The 25,134-nt window shown below is 41.6% G+C and overlaps 1 protein-coding gene across 5 annotated transcripts in view; it reads right to left on the reverse strand.

Moving 5' to 3' along the window:
- Positions 1 to 13,613: 13,613 nt before the first annotated feature.
- tpgs2 (tubulin polyglutamylase complex subunit 2) overlaps positions 13,614 to 25,134 on the reverse strand; it is a 56,000-nt gene continuing 44,479 nt past the window's right edge. For 3 of the 5 annotated variants that reach the window (XM_072572904.1, XM_072572881.1, XM_072572886.1), the window contains 2 exons: positions 17,701 to 17,864; positions 13,614 to 17,070 (listed from right to left, as the gene is read on the reverse strand). In XM_072572904.1, coding sequence (XP_072429005.1) covers positions 16,834 to 17,070; positions 17,701 to 17,864 — 401 coding nt within the window. In that variant the 3' untranslated portion in view covers positions 13,614 to 16,833. The remainder of the gene's footprint in view (positions 17,071 to 17,700; positions 17,865 to 25,134) is intronic. The other 2 variants (XM_072572896.1, XM_072572914.1) reach the window with 2 other exon arrangements.

Consider the following 25,134-nt stretch of genomic DNA (forward strand, 5'->3'; position numbering starts at 1 on the left):
GAGGTACACTGGAGCATGATCAGAGATGGCAATATTACCAATCATACAGGATGCCACCAGATCCAGGGTTACCGCAGGGGTCAGAAAAAAATCAATCCTCGTGTGACGTCTGTGCGGATTGGAGAAAAATGTGAAATCCCTACCTGTAGGGTGGAGACACCTCCAGACATCCACCAATCCTAATTCCCCACACAAACCCAATAACTGTTTAGTTTGTGCAGAGGATATCAAGGGACCTTTAAGCAACCTGTCCACTGTGGCGTCCATGAGGCAGTTAAAATCTCCCCCTCTAATGATGTGCTGAGACTTGAGACTTATCAGTTTAGAAAAAGCATTTACCAAGAATTTAAGAGGATGAGCTGGGGGACAATAAACATTTAAAATGTCATATTCTTCCCCATTTATCAAGGCTTTAAGAATTACAAACCTCCCGCATGTGTCTTTAACACATTCCAACAATTTAAATAAGAGATTTTTCCAAACCAATATAGCCAATCCCCTACTTCTGGTATTAAATGATGAAAAATAAACTCAGTCAAAGCCATTCTGCTGTAATTTCAGATGCTCCTTGTCATCCAAATGTGTCTCCTGTAACAAAGCAATATCCACCTTCTCCTTCCTAAGACTCAAGAGTACTTTTCCTCTTAATTGGTGAGTGACTTCCCTTGATATTCCAGGTACACCATTTAATCAAATCATTAGCCATAATCTTCTGCAATTACATTTAAATTCCAGAGAGGAGGAACCCGAACCACAAATTGCTGAGCCTTAGTGTCGCATGATCCACCAAATATAAAAACTACATGAACTAAAACAACTACATTAAAAAACATACAAAATTATTTAAAAAAAACCAAAAACCAGAAAACAAACCAACATATAAAGGGCCAATAGCGCTGAGTAGGGGAACTCACCCCCTGCCTGGAGGGGACAACTACCCATCCCGAACTGCCCATAATTAGGCATCTAACCATCTCAATCACCTTCACTTCTCTCAGCTAGAGCCGTATCGCAAGCACAAGCTAAAAAGAATAAACACCCCATAGAATATCAATATGAATAAAAAAAACATTCTTTTATATAAAAAAGGGGGAATAAATACCCCACCCATCCTTTGGTATGTCCTAACTTAGAAATTTGAAATGTACATCTTAACCACCGCCAGACATAGTTTGAACCAAATTATCATCAATAGAGGGAGAAAAAAGGGGAAAAAACCAAGCTCCAACCAGATTTCCTACATTTCTTTTACAGAATGATAAACGCACACCCAAGCAATGATATTGATACATACTACAATTGTTTAACTTAGGTTAGTTTGCCCACAAAGTCTCTTGCCTTCTCCAATGTGTCAAAGAGATGCATGGATCCATCCAAGGTGATCCGAAGCACTGCCAGATATCTCAGGGAGTACTGAATCCCAAGCTCCTTCAATCTTCTCTTGACACCATCATACGATTTTCGTTTCTGGATCACCACCGCTGAAAAGTCCTGAAAAAACATGATCTTAGACCCCTTGTAAATTAGGGCCTTTGGATCCTTCCCCTGGAGCCTGGAAGCCTCCATGACTCTCTCCTTATCCCGGTAATGATGGAACCGCATCAGGAAAGGATGAGGGCGTTGACCCAGACCCGACCTCCATGCTGCGACCCGGTGAGCCCTCTCTATCTTCAATCCTTTCATGTCAGTCTCCGAGTCAAGGAATTTCAGAACCAATCTTCAACAAATTCCGCAGGCCGCTCACCTTCCTTACCCTCAGGCAGACCGATGATCCGAATGTTTTTTCTCCTGCCCCTGTTTTCAAGATCATCCACTTGGTCACGCAAATTATGAACCTGCGTCTTCAGGGCTTGGATATCTTCCTTGAATGAACTGGCATCAGCTTCCACCATTGTGACCCTGTGCTCCACCTCATCCGTCCTCTTTTCCACGTCTCCCAGCTGCTGCTCATGCTTCTGCAGCATGAGAAAGACTGGAGCCAGCTTCTCTTCAATCTGTTTCCCCAACATCTTGCGAGATTTTGAGAGCTGGTTCACCAGGTCCTGGAGAGTAATCTGCTCTGAGGCTGCTGCAGTCTGAGCTGCAGGCCCGGCCTCAGATGCTCCTCCTCCCTTTTTAGGCATTTCTGGACAGTTGAAAATACAGATAAGTCCATTTTTAAATGTTTCTTGGGGCTCCACAATCTTTCCAACACCCCCAGAAATCCTGATGACCTGGGCTGGGTGGGTTAAAGGACCGTCCTGCTCCTGCTGCGATGCGAAGCTCTGCAGTGTGATCTTCTCAGATTGCCGCCATCTTAGATCACCCCCGCCCTTTTCTTAAGACCGGAATTTTCCTCTTCCTTCATTTTACTTAGTTGCCTAATACTCGCCCGGATTGTAATTTTGTAAGTTTATATACTTCTATTTTGTACTGTGTTTGCTAAACGTACCCAGGTGTTGATGTGTGTGGGGGCGCGGGGGGTGGGTGGGTGACTGACTTTTAACCTTGGTCTTATAAAATACTTGAATTCGTCTATTCCATTTATAATGCCTGGGCCGAGGGTGGGGCCCTAGCTAGGAGAGGTTAAGGCAGAGTTATCAATAGGTAGTTATGCCCCTGGGAGCAAGGGGGAAAGTCCCCTTTCAAATATGTTTTCTGTTGTTTTTTTTACTTAGGAATAGTTTTTAATTGTGTTGGTTTAAATGTTTTAAAGAATTTTTGTATTTACAAATTTAGTATGGTCTTTATTCAAGGTTTTCTGAGTGGGGTTCTTCCTCCTGGGGCTCTCGGGCTTGCCTGGATGATCATGGTTAGCTATGTGCTTAGGTGATGCACCTGGGATGTCAAGGGGAGTAATTCACCAATCAAAAGGAAAAAGATATTATCAAGTCTCAAAAAAAGGGTCAATGTAGTTCTCTTACAGGAGACACATCTACTTGACAAAGAACATTTAAAGCTACAACAGGGTGGATTTGATTAGGCTTTTTTCTTATCTTTTAGTTTAAAAAGCAGGGGAGTAGTCATTCTTATTCAGAAGAATCCTCCTTTCCAAATGTTAAGCCAGATAAAAGATGAGTCTGGATGGTATATATTGATCAAAGCCCTAATAAATGGCAAGGAATATGGAATTTTGAATCTTTATTGCCCCCCGGCAATCCCTTTAAATTCGTAATGGAAGTGTTCTCTAAGCTGGTGGCTTTTGGAGTCTGCCATACAATTATAGGAGGAGATTTTAACTGTATTTTGGACCCAGAGACAGATAGGATACCTAAGAGCACTACAGGTATATCTATGAGATCTAGACAACAGGCGGATCTGAATAAGGTGCTAGGGTTAGTAGATGTATGGAGGTGCCTTCACTCCCAGGGTAGACTTTCTACTCTAACCCACACAAGTGCCACACCAGAATTGATATATTTTTTGCCCCTTTGACCCTTTTGAATTCCATACTGTCTTGTAAAATAGGTAACATAGCTATTTCTGATCATGCCGCGGTATATATGGAAGCTGAAAAATGTGTTGCTGGAAAAGGGCAGCAGGTCAGGCAGCATCCAAGGAGCAGGAGAATTGATGTTTCGGACATAAGGCCTTCTTCAGGAATGAGGAAGGTGTGCCAAGCAGGCTAAGATAAAAGGTAGGGAGGAGGGACTTAGGGGAGGGATGTTGGGAATGTGATAGGTGGAAGGAGGTAAGGTGAGAGTGATAGGCTGGAGAGGGGGTGGGGGCGGCGAGGTCGGGAAGAAGATTGCAGGTCAAGGAGGCGGTGCTGAGTCCGAGGGTTGGGACTGAGAAAAGGTGGTGGGAGGGGAAATGAGGAAGCTGGAGAAATCTACATCATCCCTTGTGGTTGGGGGGTTCCTAGGTTCTTCTTCCAGGCGTCGTGTTGCCATGGTCTGGCGATGGAGGAGGCCAAGGACCTGCATGTCTTTGGCGGAGTGGGAGAGGGAGTTAAAGTGTTCAGCCATGGGGCGGTTGGGTTGGTTGGAGCGGGTGTCCCAGAGGTGTTCCCTGAAACGTTCCGCAAGTAGGCGGCTTGTCTCCCCAATATAGAGGAGGCCACATCAGGTGCAACGGATGCAGTAAATGATGTGTGTGGAGGTGCAGGTGAATTTGTGGCGGATATGGAAGGATCCCTTGGGGCCTTGGAGGGAAGTGAGGGGGGACGTGTGGTCGCAAGTTTTGCATTTCTTGCGGTTGAGGGGAAGGTGCCGGGAGTGGAGGTTGGGTTGGTGGGGGGTGTGGACCTGACGAGGGAGTCACGGAGGGAGAGGTCTTTCCAGAACGCTGATAGGGATGGGGAGGGAAATATATCCTTGGTGGTAGGGTCTGTTTGGAGGTTGCGGAAATGACGAAGGATGATACGATGTATCTGGAGGTTGGTGGGGTGGTGTGTGAGGACCAGTGGGGTTCTGTCCTGGTGGCGATTAGAGGGGCGGGGTTCAAGGGCGGAGGAGCGGGAAGTGGAGGAGATGCGGTGGAGAGCATTGTCAACCATGTCTGAGGGGAAATTGCGGTCTTTGAAGAAGGAGGCCGTCTGGGTTGTTCGCTATTGGAATTGGTCCTCCTGGGAGCAGATGCTGCGGAAGCGAAGGAATTGGGAATATGGGATGGTGTTTTTTACAGGGGGCAGGGTGGGAGGAGGTGTAGTCTAGGTAGCTGTGGGAGTCGGTCGGTTTATACTAAATGTCCGTGTTGAGTTGGTCGCCGAGATAGAAATGGAGAGGTCTAGGAAGGCGAGGGAGGAATCTGAGACGGTCCAGGTAAATTTGAGGTCGGGGTGGAAGGTGTTAGTAAAGTGGATGAACTGTTCAACCTCCTTGTGGGAGCACGAGGTAGCGCCGATACATTCACCGATGTAGCGGAGGAAAAGGTGGAGTGTGGTTCCAGTGTAGCTGCGGAAGATGGACTGTTCCTCATATCTGACGAAGAGGCAGGCATAGCTGGGGCCCATGCGGGTGCCCATGGCCACTCCTTTGCTTTGGAAGAAGTGGGAGGATTGGAAAGAGAAGTTGTTCAGAGTGAGGACCAGTTCAGTTAGTCGAAGGAGGGTGTCAGTGGAAGGGTACTGGTTGGGTCGTCGGGAAAGGAAGAAGCGGAGGGCTTTGAGGCCTTCGTGATGGAGGATGGAGGTGTATAGGAACTGAATGTCCATGTGAAGATAAGGCATTGGGGGCCAGGGAAGCGAAAATCATGGAGGCGGTGGAGGACGTGGGTGGTGTCCCGAACGTAGTTGTCGAGGTATGCAGAGATGAGTTCTGTGGGGCAGGAGCAGGCTGAGACAATGGATCGGCCGGGGCAGTCAGGTTTGTGGATTTTGGGCAGGAGGTAGAAACGGGCGGTGCAGGGTTGTGGGACTATGAGGTTGGAGGCAGTGGTTGGGAGATCCCCTGAGGTGATGAGGTTATGGATGGTCTGGGAGATGATGGTTTGGTGGTGGGAGGTGGGGTCATGGTCAAGGGGGCATATGGAAGTCAAGTTTAGGGATGATGGTATAGGCCCCCGACATTGGCGTATGGATCCCTTCTTATTGAAGGATAGCAAATTTATAAAGTATTTTTCGCAGGAATTCAAAACCTTCTGGGAAATTAATTCAGGTACGGCCAATAACCCGTCAATGATGTGGGAGACCACTAAGGCCTATGTGCGAGGCCTGGTCATCTCATATTCTGTGAGCCGAAAAAGACAAACGGAGACCAACAGCGCCTGCTCAAGGCTCGCTTGAAGGCAGCTGAGACAATGTATCTTAACAGGCTACAAAGCTACAAAGGATCACAGCCCTTAAATACGCAGCCTTGAATATGCACTTACCCAAACAGCAAAGAGGGAAATATTATTCGCAAAGCAGAGATTATTTGAATATGGCGACAAGCCTGGCAAATATCTAGCATACCTTGCTAGAAAGAAAAAGGCTCCTCAAGCCATTGTGTGCATTAGAAAAAGATGCTGGTACCCTGACTAGTGATCGTAAAAAGATCAATACAGCCTTTAGCAAGTTCTATTTTGAACTGTATAAATCGCAGGACTGTGAGGATAGAACTGAGAAGATGGAATCCTTCTTTAAAAATTTGGCCCTTCTGGGCTTAACCTCGGAGCAGGTGTCAATCTTGAATGCCCCCTGATAACCCAGGAAGTACTCGACGCAGATAGGCAGCTTCAGAGTGGCAAAGGCGCCTGGACCAGACGGATTCCAGGCTGAGTTCTATAAAGAATTTATCGGGGAACTGGCCGGGCCTCTCATAAATATATATAATTATTTGCATAGTCAGGGCTGCCTCCCACCTTCGTTGAGAGAAGCAAACATCTCTCTTATTCCTAAAAAGGGAAAGGCCCCAGAAGATCGCTCATCATATAGACCCATATCCATACTAAATGTGGATTTCAAAGTTCTTTCTAAATAGTTGGCATTAAGATTGGAGAGGGTCTTACCATACATCATAAAAGAGGACCAGACAGGGTTTATAAAGGGCCACAGGTCAACTAATAATATTAGAAGGGTCTTAAATATGATACAAGCCTGTCAACAGGGAACAATACCGGGTTTAGCTGTCTCCTTGGATGCAGAGAAGGCATTTGATCAGGTAAAATGGCCATATCTTTTTTATACACTGGAAAGGCTCGGTGTTGGAGAGGTATTTATTAAATGGGTTTCAGTATTATATAATGATCCCAAAGCAGCGGTGATCACCAATGGTTTAAGTTCAGATAGCTTTAGTGTTGGCAGGGGTTATCGTCAGGGATGTCCTGTTTCACCATTATTATTCACACTAGTGATTGAACCACTGGCGGAAGCTATACGAACTGACCCGAACATAATGGGTTGGATGGGGCAAACATTAAATTACTCTATATGCTGATGATGTCCTCCTCTTCTTAAGTGATCCTTTGATATCTGTGCCCTGTCTAATCCAAGTGATCAATTTATTTGGGATATTTTCAGGCTATAAAATTAATTTTGTGAAATCTGAGGCCATGCCGTTGGGAAGTCTTGCCAGTGTATTCAATTTACCGGACAGATCTTGCTTTCCCTTTTGGTGGTCACTTAAAGGTTTTCTGTACCTAGGAATTTTTATCACCCCAGTGTTTGGTCAGCTATATAAAGCTAATTTCGTGCACTTATTAGGGAAAATAAGACAGGACCCTCAGTGCTGGGGAGATCTCCCAATATCCTGATTAGACAGAGTAGCCCTAGTTAAGATGAATATTCTACCTTGTCTTCTATATCCTCTGAGAATGCTCCCCCTTTTGCTGCCGAGACAGGTGTTAGATAAGCTCTAAGGCTGGCTCGGCTCCTTTATTTGGAATCATAAACAGCCCCTTATCAAATTAGCAAAGCTGCAGCTCCCACAAGCAAGGGGAGGACTGGACTTTCCAGATTTTAGGAGGTATCAATTGAGTTCCTTATTATCTTATGTAGCTGATTGGGTCGCTTGTGACCCGCAATCAATCTGGTTAGATATTGAGACCTCCCAGTAAAATGTCCCCTCATCAATCTTTTATTTATGGACAAGATGAGAGCTATTATGGACTACTGTAAAAACACTATTGTATTAAATACAATTAAAGCCTGGAGGATACTGTGACAAGATGAGGGTAACCTGCAAAAAACCTCCCCTTATACTCCTATAATGGGAGCACTGGGATTTCAGTCAGGTGTGACAGATGCAACATTTAAAACTTGGAAGTCTAGAGGTATCTTCTGCTTGGGAGACCTATTCGATAGAGAGGTTATGATGTCCTTTGAGCAGTTGCACCAGAGGTTTGGACTGCCTAACAGGGACCTTTCTCGGTACTTCCAAATACGAGATTATATACGAAAGAAGACCACGTTGATAATTAATCCCTACAAATCAGATAGGGAAAGGGGAGTGCTATGGCCGATGGGGCCCCCTCTCAGTTAGTACTCTTCATCACTCATTATATAATAAAGTATCTAAGGACATGAAATGATTATTAAAACTCAGAATCAAGAATTAGGGTTGGAAGTCTCATTAGAAATGTGGGAGGACATCTGGGAAAATGCCAGAAAGATCTCTATTTGTAATAGAATTCAGGCTATTCAATTAAAGATACTCCACAGGGCTCATATGGCTCCTGAACGATTTGCAAAGTTCAATGCAGCAACATCCCCAATGTGTCCTAAATGTAAAATAGAAGTTGGCACTCTCACACATTGTCTATGGACATGCCATAAGATCTGTAGGTATTGGGACAGAGTAGCGAATGCCTTGACAGAGATCTTGGATAAGGAGATTAGATTGGATCCAGTGTCCCTGCTTTTGGGTTCTTCAGATTTTCCCTCCCTGGATGTGTATGGGAGGAAATTATTTACCATTCTTTCTTTCTGTGCAAGGAAAAATATCTTAGTGAATTGGGTAGCTGAAGGCCCTCCAGGACGTTCGAACTGACACAGGTTAGCCATGGAATATATCCTCCTTGACTTCCTCACAAATATGGTGCACCAAAAAATTGAATTATTCTACAAAACATGGCAGCCCTTTCTGAATTATATTGACACACATATCTTGGCCATACTGTCTAGGGCTTTTGTCTGGCTGTGGTAATGGTTCTGGCTGGCACGGGGACCCCCGGGTGGAGGAATCCCGTATAAATACGTGTTTTATTATGACTTGATATAAACCTATTTTGAGCATGTATCTAGTTATTTAATTATTTTGTTGTTTATTGATAATAATGCATGATATTCTATTTTATGTTTTGGTTGTTTGTAGGATAGATTAGTAGTTAGTTGGGGTTTTCGTTCTCCTTTTTTTGATTTTTAAAAAAATCTTATTTATTTAATTTTATATTGATGTTTATACTTGTTTGTATTACTTCTGTAATTTTGTAAAAAAATCTTTAAAAACTTCTTTTTTCAATAAAAATACCTAAAGAAAGAATTTGACTGATCTTTTGGAATTTGTTCACTCGAGTCATAGAGATGTACAGCATGGAAACAGACCCTTCGGTCCAACCCATCCATGCCGACCAGATATCCCAACCCAATTTAGTCCCACCTGCCAGCATCTGGCCCATATCCCTCCAAACCCTTCCCATTCATATACCCATCCAAATGCCTCTTAAATGTTGCAATTGTACCAGCCTCCACCACTTCCTCTGGCAGCTCATTCCATATACGCACCACCCTCTGTGTGAAATAGTTGCCCCGTAGGTCTCTTATATCTTTCCCATCTCACCCTAAACCTATGCCCTCTAGTTCTGGACTCCCCAACCCCAGGGAAAAGACTTTGCCTACTTATCCTATCCATGCCCCTCATAATTTTGTAAACCTCGATAAGGTCACCCGTCAGCCTCCGACGGTCCAGGGAAAGCAGCCCCAGCCTGTTCAGCACCCCCCTATAGCTCAAATCCTCCAACCCTGGCAACATCCTTGTAAATCTTTTTTGAGCACTTTCAAGTTTCACAACATCTTTTTGATAGGAAGGAGACCAGAATTGCATGCAATATTCCAGCAGTGGCCTAACCGATGTCCTGTTCAGCTGCAACATGACCTCCCAACTCCTGTACTCAATACTCTGACCAATAAAGGAAAGCATACCAAATGCTTTCTTCACTATCCTATCTACCTGCGACTTCACTTTCAAGGAGCTGCGAATCTGCACTCCAAGGTCTCTTTATTCAGCAACACTCCCTAGGAACTTACCATTAAGTGTATTAGTCCTGCTAAGACTTACTTTCCCAAAATGCAGTACCTCATATTTATCTGAATTAAACTCCATCTGTCACTTCTCAGCCCATTGGCCCACGTGGTCAAGATCCTGGTAACCCTCTTCGCTGTCCACTACACCTCCACTATACCTGCTCCTACTAGAAGCAGGTAGTTTTATAGGTAATTAGTGTGTTTGGAACAGGCATTTAAACATGTTTTCTTTATTTTTGCAGTTTTATCAACAACTTTCTGGAGAAGAGTGACACCTTCTGATTGCTCTACAATTAGAAATAAAAGCAGCCCAGATTTTGTAGTCCCAATATTGGTGAACACTGATATGCTATTGAACACTGTAACTACTGACATTTGCACACAGGAGATAGAAATAATATCACTGGATTAGTAAAGCAGAAGACCAGGCGAATACTCTGAGAATAAGGATTCAAATCAAATCTCAACTGCTGGTGGAATTTACATTCAATTAATTTAAAATGGAATTGAAAGTTACCTACTGTAATGGTGACCAAGAAACTCATCTTGCTAACTAATACCATTTAGGGAAGGAAATCTGCCATCCATACCTGTCTGGCCTGCATGTGAATCCAGACTCACAGCAATGAGGTTGTCTCTTAATTTCCCTCTGAAATGGACTAGCAAGCCATCAGCTCAAGGGCAACTAACAATGGGTAACAAATGCTGGCCTTGTCAGTGATAGGTGAAGGTGAGGACTGCAGATGTTGGAGATCAGAGCTGAAAATGTGTTGCTGGAAAAGCGCAGCAGGTCAGGCAGCATCCAAGGAGCAGGAGAATCCTGTCAGTGATAGCCTTATTCAATAAATAAATAATCTGCATTGATGCACTCTGAAAGAATATCCATTATCCCTGCAGCGAGTCATTCATTGTCAGTTTGGGTTGATTGTCCACAAGCAATGCTGTAGTTAATGCAGTATAACTTTGAGTTGACATGAACACGTAAAAGTGCCTCAGGAATGGATTGACTATTCCAGTAAGCCACTGATGGTAGCTGGAGGAAACTTTCAGTAGTGCAGATACTTAAAAATTTGGTTATTTGCCAAAAGTAGCTCCTTTGCACAGTTTTAAGAATTCCAAACAAAATTTTATTAACCTGACTTCCTTTTGACCAAAATGGAACTGGTACAAACGCAACTGATAGTAATATATGCTAGACAATGCAGATCCCAAAGTGTAACTTGGTTTGATAGACTTGAAGTATTATTTTTGTAATTTGTTTACTGTGGTAGCAGATCACTGAACACATCCAGGAGAAAGTGAGGACTGCAGATGTTGGGGATCAGCGTTGAGTGTGTGGTGCTGGAAAAACACAGCTGGTCAGGCAGCACCTGAGAAGCAGGAGAATTGATGTTTCAAGCATAAGCCCTTCATGAGGAATGCTGAAGAACTTTATACTCGAAACGTTGTTTTCCCTGCTCCTTGGATAATGCCTGACCAGCTGTGCTTTTCCAGCACCACACTGAAGATATCTAAAAGAGGTCTATAAAGTACTTTGAACAAAAGGACACTAAAACTTATTGCACATGAAAGGAAAAAAAACTATTTTAAATCATAAATAACTACTTGGTCTTTACTTTGGTATTATATAAAAAAGTAAATCCTTTTCTCTTAATAATAACCTCACAAGTATTGAAATCTCAAGATCATTCTATTTCCACTTTAACGTTCCTAGCTATGAAGGCCAACATATCATTTGCTTTCTGCTGTGCCAACACACTTACCGTCAGCAACTGCTCTAAGAAGAACTCAGGTCTCTTTACACCTCCCCCTTTCTCAATCTATTGCTATGTCGTGCCCCTTGATGCACACAACACTGAAATTCAAATCAACTTTTGATGGTTCTGCTCCACTTAGGGTCTCCATGGTGAAGATAGAGACTATTTGGCCCATCAAGTCTGCACTGATCCTCTCAACACTATCCCCATAACCCTGCATTTACCATGGCTACTCCACTTAGCCTGCACATTCCTGGACACTACAGGGCAATTTAGCACGGCCAATTCACTTAACCTGCAGATCTTTTAACTATGGGTGGAAACCGGGACACCCAGTGGAAATCTATGCAGACATGGGGAGAACATGCAAACTCCACACAGTCATCCTGGCTGGCATTGCTGTAAGGCAGTAGTGCTGACCACTAAGCTATTGTGCTAGAACCCAAAGTTTTCAAATGACAAAATACCATTCCGTGACAACCTTTGTCACAAAAGTGACTTTTAAAAGATAATCTTTATTTTTCTGATCTCTTTGGCATGCACAATGACTTAAAAGCATATATGAACTTATTAACACCTGCTTATTTGCATATGACTTTGCAGGAACATGAGAATAGGAGTAGACCACTCAACCAGATTCACTGTGATCATGGCTGATCAATGCCTTTTATCCATTCCATACTCATAATCACGTAGCCCATTGGAAATCTAGATTCTTAAATTTAAAACCACCTGATGGAGCGGCACTCCGAAAGCTAGTGTGCTTCCAATTAAACCTGTTGGACTATAAACTGGTGTTTTGTGATTTTCAAATTTAAAAGTGCTCAAAGACGGAGGTTCCAAACCCCTATGGTACAAAATTCCAAATGCTCACAATCCTCTGAGTAAAACAAAAATTCTCCTCATCTCAGATTGAAGTGGCATCCCCCTTAGCTTCTAGAATTTCCAAACAGGTGAAATGTTTTATCTGCATCTGCCTTGTTTATCCCTTTAAGTATTTTGTAAGTTCCAATGAGATCACCTCTCAATCTTGGCATAGAAGCCCAGTTTGCCCAATGTCTCTTCATCAGACAGTCCTGTCATCTCAGGAACATGTTTGGTGAACCTTCATTGCACTCGCTTTAATAATCCCTTTCCTGAGAAAAGAGATCAAAAACAGTACAACTGAAGCAAGCTTTCACTGCTCTTGCACTCAAATCCTCTTGCAATGAAGGCCAACATTCCTACTAGCTTGCTGCACCTGCACATCAGCCTTCAGTGAGTTGTCGACAAGGACACCTTCGCACAGTGGAAAAACAACATGCTTCGCCACGTTATATTTCATCTGCAATATTCTTGCCAATTCACTAAGCCTGTTCAAATCCTCCTAAAGCCACTCTATGTCTTCTTTGCAATATCCTCCCTGCTCAGCTTTATATTACCCACAAAATTTGTAATGTCACATTTGATTTCCAACTCCAAATCATTGATACATTCAAAATAAGTGATTAACTTTTTTAAAAAGGATATTTGGAGTGTTTAAACAATTTCTTGCCCATCCTCAAAGAGCAGTTGAGTCAACCATGTTGCTGTGGGTCTGGAGTCACATGTAGGCCAGTAAAGATAGCAGATTTCCTCCCCAAAGGACACTGGGGCTTTAGTGAACCAGGTGAGACTTTTATGACAATCACAGAAATTTCATGATCAAGATCAGAGTGGTGCTGGAAAAGCACAGCAGATCAGGCAGCATCCGAGGAGCAGGAAAATCCCTGCTGTCTGACCGGCTATGCTTTTCTGGCACCACTCGAATCTTGACTCTGATCTCCAGCATCTGCAGTCCTCACTTTCACCACAGAAATTTCATGGTCAACATTAGGTTCGCTTTAAACTCTAGATTTTTAAATTCAAATTTCACCATCAGCCACATGGATTTGAACCCATGTCTGCAGAATATTAGAATGGGCCACTAGATACTCATCACTCACCAATGAGTACGACCGTCTACCTACACATCACCCTTGCCTTTGGAAAAGTTAGTGCAGTGTATCTTGGAGATGATACACATTGTTGTTACTGTGTGCTAATGGCTGAGCAAGTGAATGTTTATGGTGTGAATGGGGTGTTGATTCAAAGCAGCTGTTTCTTAGGCCTGCAGATAAAGTTATATGCTTGGTAATGTACGTTCAAGATGCTTTTGATTTTTAAATGAAAAATAGGACTTCAAATGATACAATACATTCTGAAGTGTGATTTAATTTTATTAATTCTGAGCTGTGCATAGAAGTGCACACTGTGGCTGTAAAGGTAAGAAACCATGAAAACAACTGGGCACATAATATTAACGTTTTTACCCCTCCTCATTTCCTAGTAAATACCTTTCATAATGTCAATCAAAATTCTATGAAGCAGTTATAGCTTTGTTGTTTACAGAAGCATGACTCAGCAAGAATTTGTGAAGTCTCAGTGAAATTAGCTTTCCACAGTTTCTTACAATTCTTCCATTATTGGCAGAGAACTCTTTTTAAAACATATGACTTCCTATGGCCATGTCACTCATTTTCTTAACAAGGGTAAGAATTTCCTGAGTCCAAGACGTTAATAGAGAAAATCACCAAGTTTGTCACAAATGTGATATCTCCTTTCAATATTATATATAGACACTAGTCTTCACTTTTGCCTTCTAATTGTTTTCCCATTGCTAGCAGTTGTACCTTGCCGGTGATTTTTGCAAAACTTAAGTTTTGTTCCTTGTTTTAAGAAGAACTCATTATATTGTCTCTAAGCATTGTGTGATAAGTGTGTACACCTTTACGGAGGACGAAGGACCGCCAAACAAAATGATGCCTTGCTCAAGAAAATGCAAATTATATTATCGGTTGATTTTATTCTTTTAAAGTTGTCTCCACACTCCAAATTACCTCACACCCATGTTTAGTTACTCACTTGTGTACATATATTTTGTAAGAAGTTGTTTAGTTATATTGTTTTATTATTCGGTGCTTTCTGGAAAAAATGAACAAGTCTGTCTTGAAAAGGAGCAAGTTATTACTGTAAATCATTCAAAAATAAGATCATACACATGATTTCTCTTGTTGACAACTCAGATTAGTTTCTAAAACATTGAGTGCGTTTCCAGTTAAAGAGTTAAGGTAGCTGGAAAGGTGGCCAAACTAACTTTATCATTAACATACCGTAATTTGATATAAATTTGAAATAGAAAATCATACAATAGTACAGAAACTGACTTTCTAATACAGGCTGTAAACATTAAAATTTGCTCTCTATTTGAACTGTACTCAATTAATAGTGATAACAAATAAACAATTTAAGTTGGACAAAATAAGGGAAAGTTAGAAAATGGTCCTTGCATTTCATTTTCTATTTGCTTAATGGAAACTTTACACAAACAGGAGTTATTACAGTTGACATGCATATTTGACAGAATATCTTGCAAATATTTCACAAATATTGGTTCACAGGTCAGCACAACATCGAGGGCCTAAGGGTCTGTACTGCACTGTAATGTTCTATGTTCTTAAGTCCTACCAAAAATGTAAACCTATACGCACATCTCAAATTCTATGTGGTTGTTCAGTGCAATTTTTCTTCATTGTGCAAATAATAAAATGTACTGTGTGGCACTTCATTAAGCACATATTAAAGAGACAGATGTTCAATGAAAGGTACAATACAACATATACAATACTGATTACTGGTCTTCTGTAATGATCAAACATTTATAGAGAAATATATATGAATAATTTAATCTGTGACATTTAAATATTATTCGATATTCCAGATAGGTAGCAATTGTACATAAAGTTAAATAAAATTATACTACCAATAAACTCCAAAGTCTCTATTTGCATTGTATGAGTAGGAAATGCTAAATTTGGCAAGATACGCATCTACAGTGATACCAACAGTGTAACTGTGTTGCGCCTTACATGAACATATGGCATATATAAAAGTCAAATATCAAAGTTACCATGGGTGTCGATAGCCTATCAATGTCATTGCCATATTAACTTGAATGTAGCAGCAGGTAGTGCCACAGAAAACTACTTGAAAACATTTTTAATAGTTCCTATTGAACCGTATGTTCAAGCAGTGGGATCAAAATATAATTCACTTTGGCATCAAATTTTGCAGCATAAACATAAATGGACAGGTATGGCAATTCCTAGCAATTTCAGGGAAATGGAAAATGTTTGTACAAATTGCAGTTCTGTGAAGACAGGTAGAAAGATCCTTGCATCAAAGATCAGTTATAGCTACAATACCATTATAGTTTCAATTGGAAAATAATACCATAATGGTAAGGTCATTGTATGAATTAATTTTAGATACCAGACACACAAGAAAAGGTCAATAACCTCCTTAATTAGATTTCTTGACATGTGATCTGAAAAATTAAAACAAGTGATTAAACTTGAAATGAGATGGGGAGCTTTCCACAGTTATTAAAACTGTCCCAGGCATAGGAGACATTTCTTTTATTTTGCTTGGATTATAGTCAGATACGTTAAAGACATGAAGAAAAATACTAAGAAGCACAGGACTGAAAAAAGTTTTTGTTGAAATGACCAGTTTTGTTTTGGCATTTTAGATTCATTCATTTAAGCCTGTGAAGAGAACAAAGAGAAATTCTCTAGTTCAATTGAACTAATTAACTTCTCTTTTGAATAACTTTATCAGCAATTGCATGCTAAAGGTTGAAAACATGTAATATGTTGGCTATCCTTCAGTGGTTAAGGTCCTATAAGAATATAATTTTATTATTTGTTAACTAGGTTGTCCTTTTGAAAATTCAAGGCTCTTGTCACACAAATTTGTTTATCTGTTTGTGCAATGCTTTTTCTGGTAAACTGAATGTAAATGGACTTCTGGAATGAGCCAAACTATAACAAACAATTCAGTACATGAAGAATGTTGGTAGTTCCATTAATTCTGGGATACCATCAGCATTCTTATTGCACTGGACTGATTATTACAGCCCACTTTATTTTCTGTCTAAAATTATGATGTGGGAGCTTCAAATCCAACTGAAATCTTACAGAGGAGGATGATACAGAAACTCATAATAGCCCAGACACCATTTACAGAACTTCATTTAGGCTTCAAACAGCTGTGAAATTGGAATAAAACTTATTAGAAAGAACTGTGGATTCAGTAATTCTGAAACAGTTCCAATAAAAATTTCATCATAACACTGGATTTGTTTTTATAATTTCCAGCAATATTTAAAAATCATGCATTTGTATCATGATGTACATCATTAACATTAAAGCCCTGCTTTTTTCTGTATTTGCAATCATCCAGTTTTGCACTCCTACCATCAGAACTTATGATCTGCCCTTCTGTGGCAGAACTGTACACACTGCAGTTCAGACGGCAATAGTGGCAATACCAAGAGGGAAGATTATGTTGCAATTGCTATGGATGACAACATAAAAATTAAGGAATCATTTTTTTTGTGGTACTTCCGACTTGTGATGGATTCTTGCTAGTGACCAGGCTGGTCTGACTTTTCTGAGGCGCAGGTAGCTGTGCACAAGCTTTTTTCTTTGGATTCTGGAGCTTGGCTCTGTTCTTAAAGACTAGACTGGGATCCAGCTTGTTAGTAAAAGTAATAGCATCCTCTGCTACAAGACTGGCACTACAGGCAACAGGCTTGTACATATTAAACCATTGCTGAAAATAAAGAAAATATTTAATTAAATAAATTTGATTTTCCCAAATGTTATGGAAGAATTTGACAGTTGTTTTTAATGGCAACATTGAGGCAAAATATTTATAAGATAGTAACACATTAACTCACAAACTTAATTGCATAAATATTAAGATATATACAAGTTGACAAATCAGAATAATTGACCAATTTTGAGAATTTCTAGCAAACTGTTGCCGTAGTTTGCCAGGATTCCAGAGGAATTTAAGTAATAAGCAATGGTCCATAGGAGAACAGTTGTTACAATCATTTTGAAGGTTTACTTTTTATTTAGATTATTTGCATTCCAATTAATTTAAGGATGCCTTTCATTGTGACAAAGTGCCAACAAGAAGTAACATATGGAAAGTGATGATTCTCTACAGGAACACAAATTAAATATGACAGGAACAACTTTTCATGACAACTGCATGTATCTTCTCCAAAGTAATGAAGAATTGAATGTCATTTTTAAAAATTTATGAGACCACCTCAAAGAAAGCATCATAACCCCACTGAGAACTGGACTTTAGTTTTGCAGATCTGCCTTCTTAATTATTGAAAGAGAAATATGTCTGACGTTACAGAATGTTAAAAAAAACTGCACTTCCTACCTTAGCTTGAGGGCTAATCCCGTATTTTGTTAATGCATACTGCCATTGGGGCAATCCTAAGTGAACAAGCATAAGTCGATAGTAGGCTGTGAACGTATCTGATAGAAAATGCCAGTAAAGTGCTCTGTCCAAGAACCAGATTTCTGCATGAGAAGATACAACTCCTGTTGAGGAAAAATGTTAAGCTTAAAGAATCAAAAGGACAATTTTTAAAAACTTGTTGATCCTGTACATGTTAAAATATTGATCAATTCAAATGTTATTTGTTCAACTAATCACACAACAAAACATTAGGACCTATGCCCTGCAATTCTCAATTCTTTTATAACAAGAACAGTTTTTCCCTATCTACTCGATCCATACCTTCCTTTAGATCTCCTCTTAGCCTTCTCTTCTCCAAGGAGAACAGTCATAACCCCTACAATTTATACTCAAAACTGAAGTTCCTCAGCTTTGGAACTGGTGTTGTAAATCTCTTGTGCACTTGTTTTTATGCTTACAATGTAGTGCTGCCCAGAATTGTGTACAATATTCTAGCTGAGGTTGTACAAGTGTTTTATGTAAGTTCAGTAAAACCTCCTTGCTCTTCTGCTCTAATCACCTATTAATAAAGCCCAGAATACCATCTGCCTGATGAACTTCTCTCTCCACCTGAGCTGTCACTTTCGGTGATCTGTGCGCACATGCATTGCCTTCTCCTGCTGCCTTAAGTTTTTTTTATTCTATTCTATTTTATATTGTTTGTCCATATTCTTCCTACCAAAGTGTATCACCTCACACTTCTTTAATTAGACTTCATGTTTACCTATTGTACCAACTTGTCAAAGAGTCAGAGAGATTGACAACACAGAAAAAGGATTTTCAGCCCATTGTGTCTATGCCAGTCAAAGACTGCCACGTAATTATTCTAATTCTATTTTCCAGCACTTGGTCCATAGACTTTTATATCTTGCCATTGCAACAGCACACCTAAATACTTAAAGGTTATCTGGGCTTCTGCCTCGACGACTCCTTCTGGTAGTGAGTTTCAGATGCGCATCACCCTCTAGGTGAAAATGGTTTTCCTCACATCTCCTCTGAACTTTCTGCTTCTTACCTTAAATCTATACTTCCTGGTTATTGATTCATCAGAGGGAGGAAAAGAAAAGATTCTTCCTGTCTACACTATCCTCGTCCCCCATAAATTGGATTGTGATGTACAAAATTATCAAATTTTCTTGGATCCCATGGACTTTTACCTTTGTAACCAAACTCCCAAGCAAGATCTCATTGAAAGCCTTGCTAATGTCCAAGTAGACCACATTAAAAGTATTGGCCTCATCGACACACATGGTCACTTCTTCAAAATATTCAGTCAAGTTGGTCAGACATGACCTCCCACTAACAAAACCATGCTGACTGTTCTAGATTAATTCCTGCCTCTTCAAATATGGATTAATTCTGTCCCCCAGAATTGCTTCCAAGAGTTTAACTGAGGTTAGACTGACTGGCATGCAGTTTCCTGATTTATCCCTTACTCACTTCTTGCAGAATGGTGCCACATTGGCTGACCTCCAGTTCTCTGGCACGTTTTGTAGCCAGAAAAAAACAAAACATTTGCAACCATTCTTGATATTTCCTCACTCAACAACCTAGGATACATTTAGAACATAGAACATAGAACAATACAGCACAGAACAGGCCCTTCAGCCCACGATGTTGTGCCAACCACTGATCCTCATGTATGCACCCTCAAATTTCTGTGACCATATGCATGTCCAGTAGTCTCTTAAATGTCCCCAATGACCTTGCTTCCACAACTGCTGCTGGCAACGCATTCCATGCTCTCACAACTGTGTAAAGAACCCACTTCTGACATCCCCTCTATACTTTCCTCCAACCAGCTTAAAACTATGACCCCTCGTGTTAGTCATTCCTGCCCTGGGAAATAGTCTCTGGCTATCGACTCTATCTATGCCTCTCATTATCTTGTATACCTCAATTAGGTCCCCTCTCCTCCTCCTTTTCTTCAATGAAAAACGTCCGAGCTCAGTCAACCTCTCTTCATAAGATAAGCCCTCCAGTCCAGGCAGCATCCTGGTAAACCTCCTCTGAACCCTCTCCAAAGCATCCACATCTTTCCTATAATAGGGTGACCAGAACTGGACGCAGTATTCCAAGTGCAGTCTAACCAAAGTTTTATAGAGTTGCAACAAGATCTCATGACTCTTAAACTCAATCCTCCTGTTAATGAAAGCCAAAACACCATATGCTTTCTTAACAACCCTGTCCACTTGGGTGGCCATTTTAAGGGATCTATATACCTGCACACCAAGATCCCTCTGTTCCTCCACACTGCCAAGAATCCTATCCTTAATGCTGTACTCAGCTTTCAAATTCGACCTTCCAAAATGCATCACTTCACATTTATCCAGGTTGAACTCCATCTGCCACCTCTCAGCCCATCTCTGCATCCTGTCAATGTCCCGCTGCAGCCTACAACAGCCCTCTATACTGTCAACGACACCTCCAACCTTTGTGTCGTCTGCAAACTTGCTGACCCATCCTTCAATCCCTTCATCCAAGTCATTAATAAAAATTACAAACAGTAGAGGCCCAAGGACAGAGCCCTGTGGAACACCACTCACCACAAACTTCCAGGCAGAATATTTTCCTTCTACTACCACTCGCTGTCTTCTGTTGGCCAGCCAATTCTGTATCCAGACGGCTAAGTTCCCCTGTATCCCATTCCTCCTGGCCTTCTGAATGAGCCTACCATGGGGAACCTTATCAAATGCCTTGCTGAAGTCCATATACACCACATCCACAGCTCGACTCTCATCAACTTTTCTAGTCACATCCTCAAAGAACTCGATAAGGTTTGTGAGGCATGACCTGCCCCCCACTAAGCCGTGTTGACTGCATTTAATAAAGCCATGCTCTTCCAGATGGTCATAAATCCTATTCCTCAGAATCCTTTCTAACACCTTGCAGACGACAGACGTGAGACTTCCTGGTCTGTAATTGCTGGGGATTTCCCCATTTCCTTTCTTGAAGGGAGGAATTACATTTGCCTCTCTCCAGTCCTCAGGTACGACTCCAGTGGAGAGCGAGGATGCAAAGATCTTCGCAAGTGGCGAAGCAATTGCATTTCTCGTTTCCCAAAGCATCTGGTCCAGGCCTGGCGACTTGTCAATCTTTGACAAAATTTTCAGCACATCAGCTTCCTCTATCTCTATCCATTCCAGCATGCACACCTGCTCTTCAAAGGTTTCATTCACTACAAAGTTCGTTTCTTTCAGGCAGAAGCAAAAAACTCATTTAGGGCTTCCCCTACCTCCTCAGACTCCATACACAAATACTCTATGCTATCCCTGATTGGCCCTACTCTTTCTTTGATCAATCTCTTATTCCTCACATAAGGGTAAAATGCCTTTGTGTTCACCCTAATCTGTACTGCCAAGCCTTTCTCGTGCCCCCTCCTGGCTCTCCTCAGACCATTTTTGAGCTCCTTTCTCACCTGCCTGTAATCCTCTAGAGCTGAGCTTGACCCTTGCTTCCTCCACCTTATGTAAGGTACCTTTTTCCTTTTGACGAGAAGCTCCACCGCTCTCGTCATCCAAGGTTTCTTTATCTTACCACTTCTTGCTTGTCTCAGAGGGACATATTTATTCATCACTTGCAACAACTGTTCCTTTAACAGTCTCCACATGTCTATAGTGCCTTTACCATGGAATAGTTGCTCCCAATCCATGCTTCCTAACCCATGGATAATCACATCATAGTTTCCTCTTCCCCAATTAAATATCCTCCCATTTTGCCTAATCCTCCCCTTCTCCATAGCTATGTAGAATGTGAGGCAGTTGTGATCACTATCACCAAAATGCTCTCCCATCACAAGATCTGATACTTGCCCTGGCTCGTTTCCGAGCACCAAGTCTAGAATGGCCTCTCCCCTCATTGGCTTGTCAACGTACTGAGTTAGGAAACCCTCCTGAACACACCTTACAAAAACCGCTCCATTCAAATCTTCTGCTCGAATGAGGTTCCAATCAATATTGGGAAAGTTAAAGTTACCCATTACAACAACCCTACTACGTCCACACTTTTCCAAAATCTGCCGACCTATGCTTTCTTCCATCTCCCTGCTGCTGTGGGGGGGGGGGGGCCTGTAGTAAACCCCTAACGAGGTGACTGCTCCCTTGCTGTTCCTAATTTCCACCCATATTGACTCGGTAGGCAGATCTTCCTCAACAATGGAAGCTTCTGTAGCTGTGATTAGTAGTGCTACACCCCCTCCTCTTTCTCCCCCCCTCCCTATTCTTTTTAAATGCTCTAAACTTTGGAACATCCAGCAACCATTCCTGCCCCTGAGAAACCCATGTCTCTGTTATGGCCACAACATCATAGCACCAGGTACTGATCCATGCTCTAAGTTCATCACTTTTATTTCTGATACTCCTTGCGTTAAAGCAAACACACTTTAACTGATCCCTTGGTTCCTTCCCAGGAAAATCCTTCCCACTAGCTGGTCTACCTCTTGCTATTGCCTCATCTGCATCAACCCTCACCTCCAGTATACAGCTCAGGTTCCCAGCCCCCTGCCATACTAGTTTAAACCTTCTCAAACTACTCAAGCAAACCTTCCAGTTCAGATGCAACCTGTTCTTCTTGTACAGGTCCCACCTTCCCCAGAAGGCATCCCAATTATCTACATATCTGAAGCCCTCCCTCCTACACCAGCTGCGCAGCCATGTGTTAAGCTGCGCCCACTCCCTGTTCCTCGCCTCACTATCTCGTGGCACCGATAGTAAACTAGAGAACACTACTCTTCGTCCTGCTTTGCAGCTTCCATCCTAACTCCCTGAAATCACTTTTTATATCCTTGATCCTTTTCCTGGCTATATCATTAGTGCCAATATGTAACACGATTTCTGGCTGTTCGCCCTCCCCTTTTAGAACCTTATATACCCGATCGGAGACGTCCCGGACCCTGGCACCAGGGAGGCAACATACCTTCCGGGAATCCCGATCCTGACCACAAAATCTCCTGTCGATTTCCCTACCACAAGTAGTTTTCTATTCTGCCCCCTTCCCTTCTTTGCCACAGTGTTAGGCTCAGTGCCAGAGAACTGACTGCTATTTCATCTGACCCTGGAGATTTATCTATTTATCAGAACACTCAGAACCTCCTTTCTGTCTATGTTGATTTCCTTCAGTGTACCACAAATCTTCTCCCTGTCTTCTATACCTATATTGTTCCTTTCACTGGTGAATGTTGGCAAAAAATATTAATCAGAAATGATTTATAAGGATGTTGCCAGGGTTGGAGAGGGTTGAGCTACAGGGAGAGGCTGAACAGGTTGGGGTGATATTCGCTGGATCATCAGAGGCTGAGGGGTGACCTTATACACATTTATAAAATCATGAATGCCATGGAAAAGGTGAAGAGCCAAGGTCTTTTCCCTGGAGTGGGGTGTGACGTGGAGGGACAGGGTTGGGAAGAAGAATCCAAAACTAGAAGGCATAGGCTTAATATGGGACAGGAAACACAGAAGATGGCGCACGTATGGAAGAACTGCCAGAGGAAGTGGTGGAGACTGGTACAATTGCAATATTTAAAAGATTTCTGGATGGGTTCATGCATAGGAAGGGTTTAGAAGGACAGGGGCCAAATGCTGGCAATGGAACAAGATTAATTAAGGATATCCAGTTGGCATGGATGAACTCGACCCAAGGGTCTGTTTCCATGGGTGTACATCTTAATGAGTCTCTTTAGAACCATACCTACATCTTTTCACTCCACACACAAAGTACCACTGTGGCCCTGCATGGATCCTACTCTTTCCTCACTATCCATTTTCCCCTAACGTACCTCTAAAACAATTTAGGATTTTCCTTTATTTACCTGCCAATATCTTTTCATGCCCATTTCAGAACTCCTATTCCTTTTTAAGTTCCCTTTTGCATGCTCTATATTCCTCTGGGGCTTCTGCTGTTTTGAGCTCTCAGTATCTGTTATAAGATTTTCTTTTTCTCTTAATCCAATGCTGTATGTCCATCAATATCCAGGATTCACAGGATTTGATGGTCCCCTTTTTTTATTGGAACATGTTGGCCCTGCATTCTCCATATTTCCTTCGTTTATGCATCCCACTGTTCGGAGACAGATTTACCTGAAAGAAACTGCTCCTAGTCCACTCTGGCCAAATCACATCTGATTTTAATAACTCAGCCATACCCCAGTTTAGAAGTTTGATTTCAGGCCAATTCTTGTCCTTTTCCTCATCCATGTACTTTAGGAGTTCTACGCTGTCCTTCTCACAGTATACAATAATTCCAAGTTTTGTATCTTCCAAAAACTTTGAAATTCTCCCTGCACAACAAGATCAGCAAAATATTTCAAGAAAGCAAAAGTCCCAATACCAATTTATGACGAACTCCACTATAAATGTTCCTTCAGCTGGAAAAAAAAACTCTATTGACCATTATTCTCTATTTCCTATTACTCATCCAATTTTGTATCCACATTGTGACTGTCCCTCTGTTCCAAGAGGGATAATTTTTCTCATGAGTCTGTTGTGTGGTACCGTAATGATGCCTTTTGAAAGTCTGTGCACACCACATCAATAGCATCATTTACAACAACTCTTTCTGTTACCTCTTCAAAACATGCTAGGAAGTTAGTCAAACCTGATTTCCCTTTCAGAAATTCATGCTGGCTTTTCATAAACAAAATACATGCTGAAGTTAAACTGACTGGTTTGTAATTGCTAGACTTAATGTTACAAATTTCTTGAATAAAAATGTGAAGTTTGCAGTTCTCCAGTTCGCTGGTACCTCCCCAGAGTTTAGGAAACACCAAAAGGTTTGGCCAGTGCCCTGACAATTTCCATTCTTACTTTCTTCAACATCCTTGGAAACATCTCATTCAGTCCCAGTACCTTGTTAACTTTAAGTTTCAATAACCTATCTAACACTTCCTCCTTATCAATTATGAACCTTTCTCATGACAGGGGTTCCGCCTTGGCAGCAAGTATGTCTTTGGTAAAGACAGATGCAGAGTATTCATTGAATTCCTGAGCCATGGCTTCTGTGTAAATTATTTTTTTGGTCTCCAATCAGCCCTATTCCTCCTCTCACCGTATTTTTACTATGATGTGGCTTTGGATATGTTTAAGACTCCTGCATTGGCCACCAGCATTTTCTCACTTTTCCTCTTTTCATCTCTGATTTTTCTTTCGCCTCCCCTCTGAACCTTTGTATCCTTCTTGGCTCACTCCCTCTTGCATCATTTTTCCAGCCACATGTTCATTTGACTTATCCCTCTATTTCTGTACTTGCATGTGGCACAGGGAGTAATAGAGTTTGTTACATTTGCAGTCCTTCTTGCTAATTTTATAAATAGCTCCCTATAGCTCTGATTACAGAACCATATTTCCCTTCTAACACAAG

The sequence above is a fragment of the Chiloscyllium punctatum genome, chromosome 1 (genome assembly GCF_047496795.1).
Source record: "Chiloscyllium punctatum isolate Juve2018m chromosome 1, sChiPun1.3, whole genome shotgun sequence".
NCBI classification, from domain to species: Eukaryota; Metazoa; Chordata; class Chondrichthyes; order Orectolobiformes; family Hemiscylliidae; genus Chiloscyllium; species Chiloscyllium punctatum.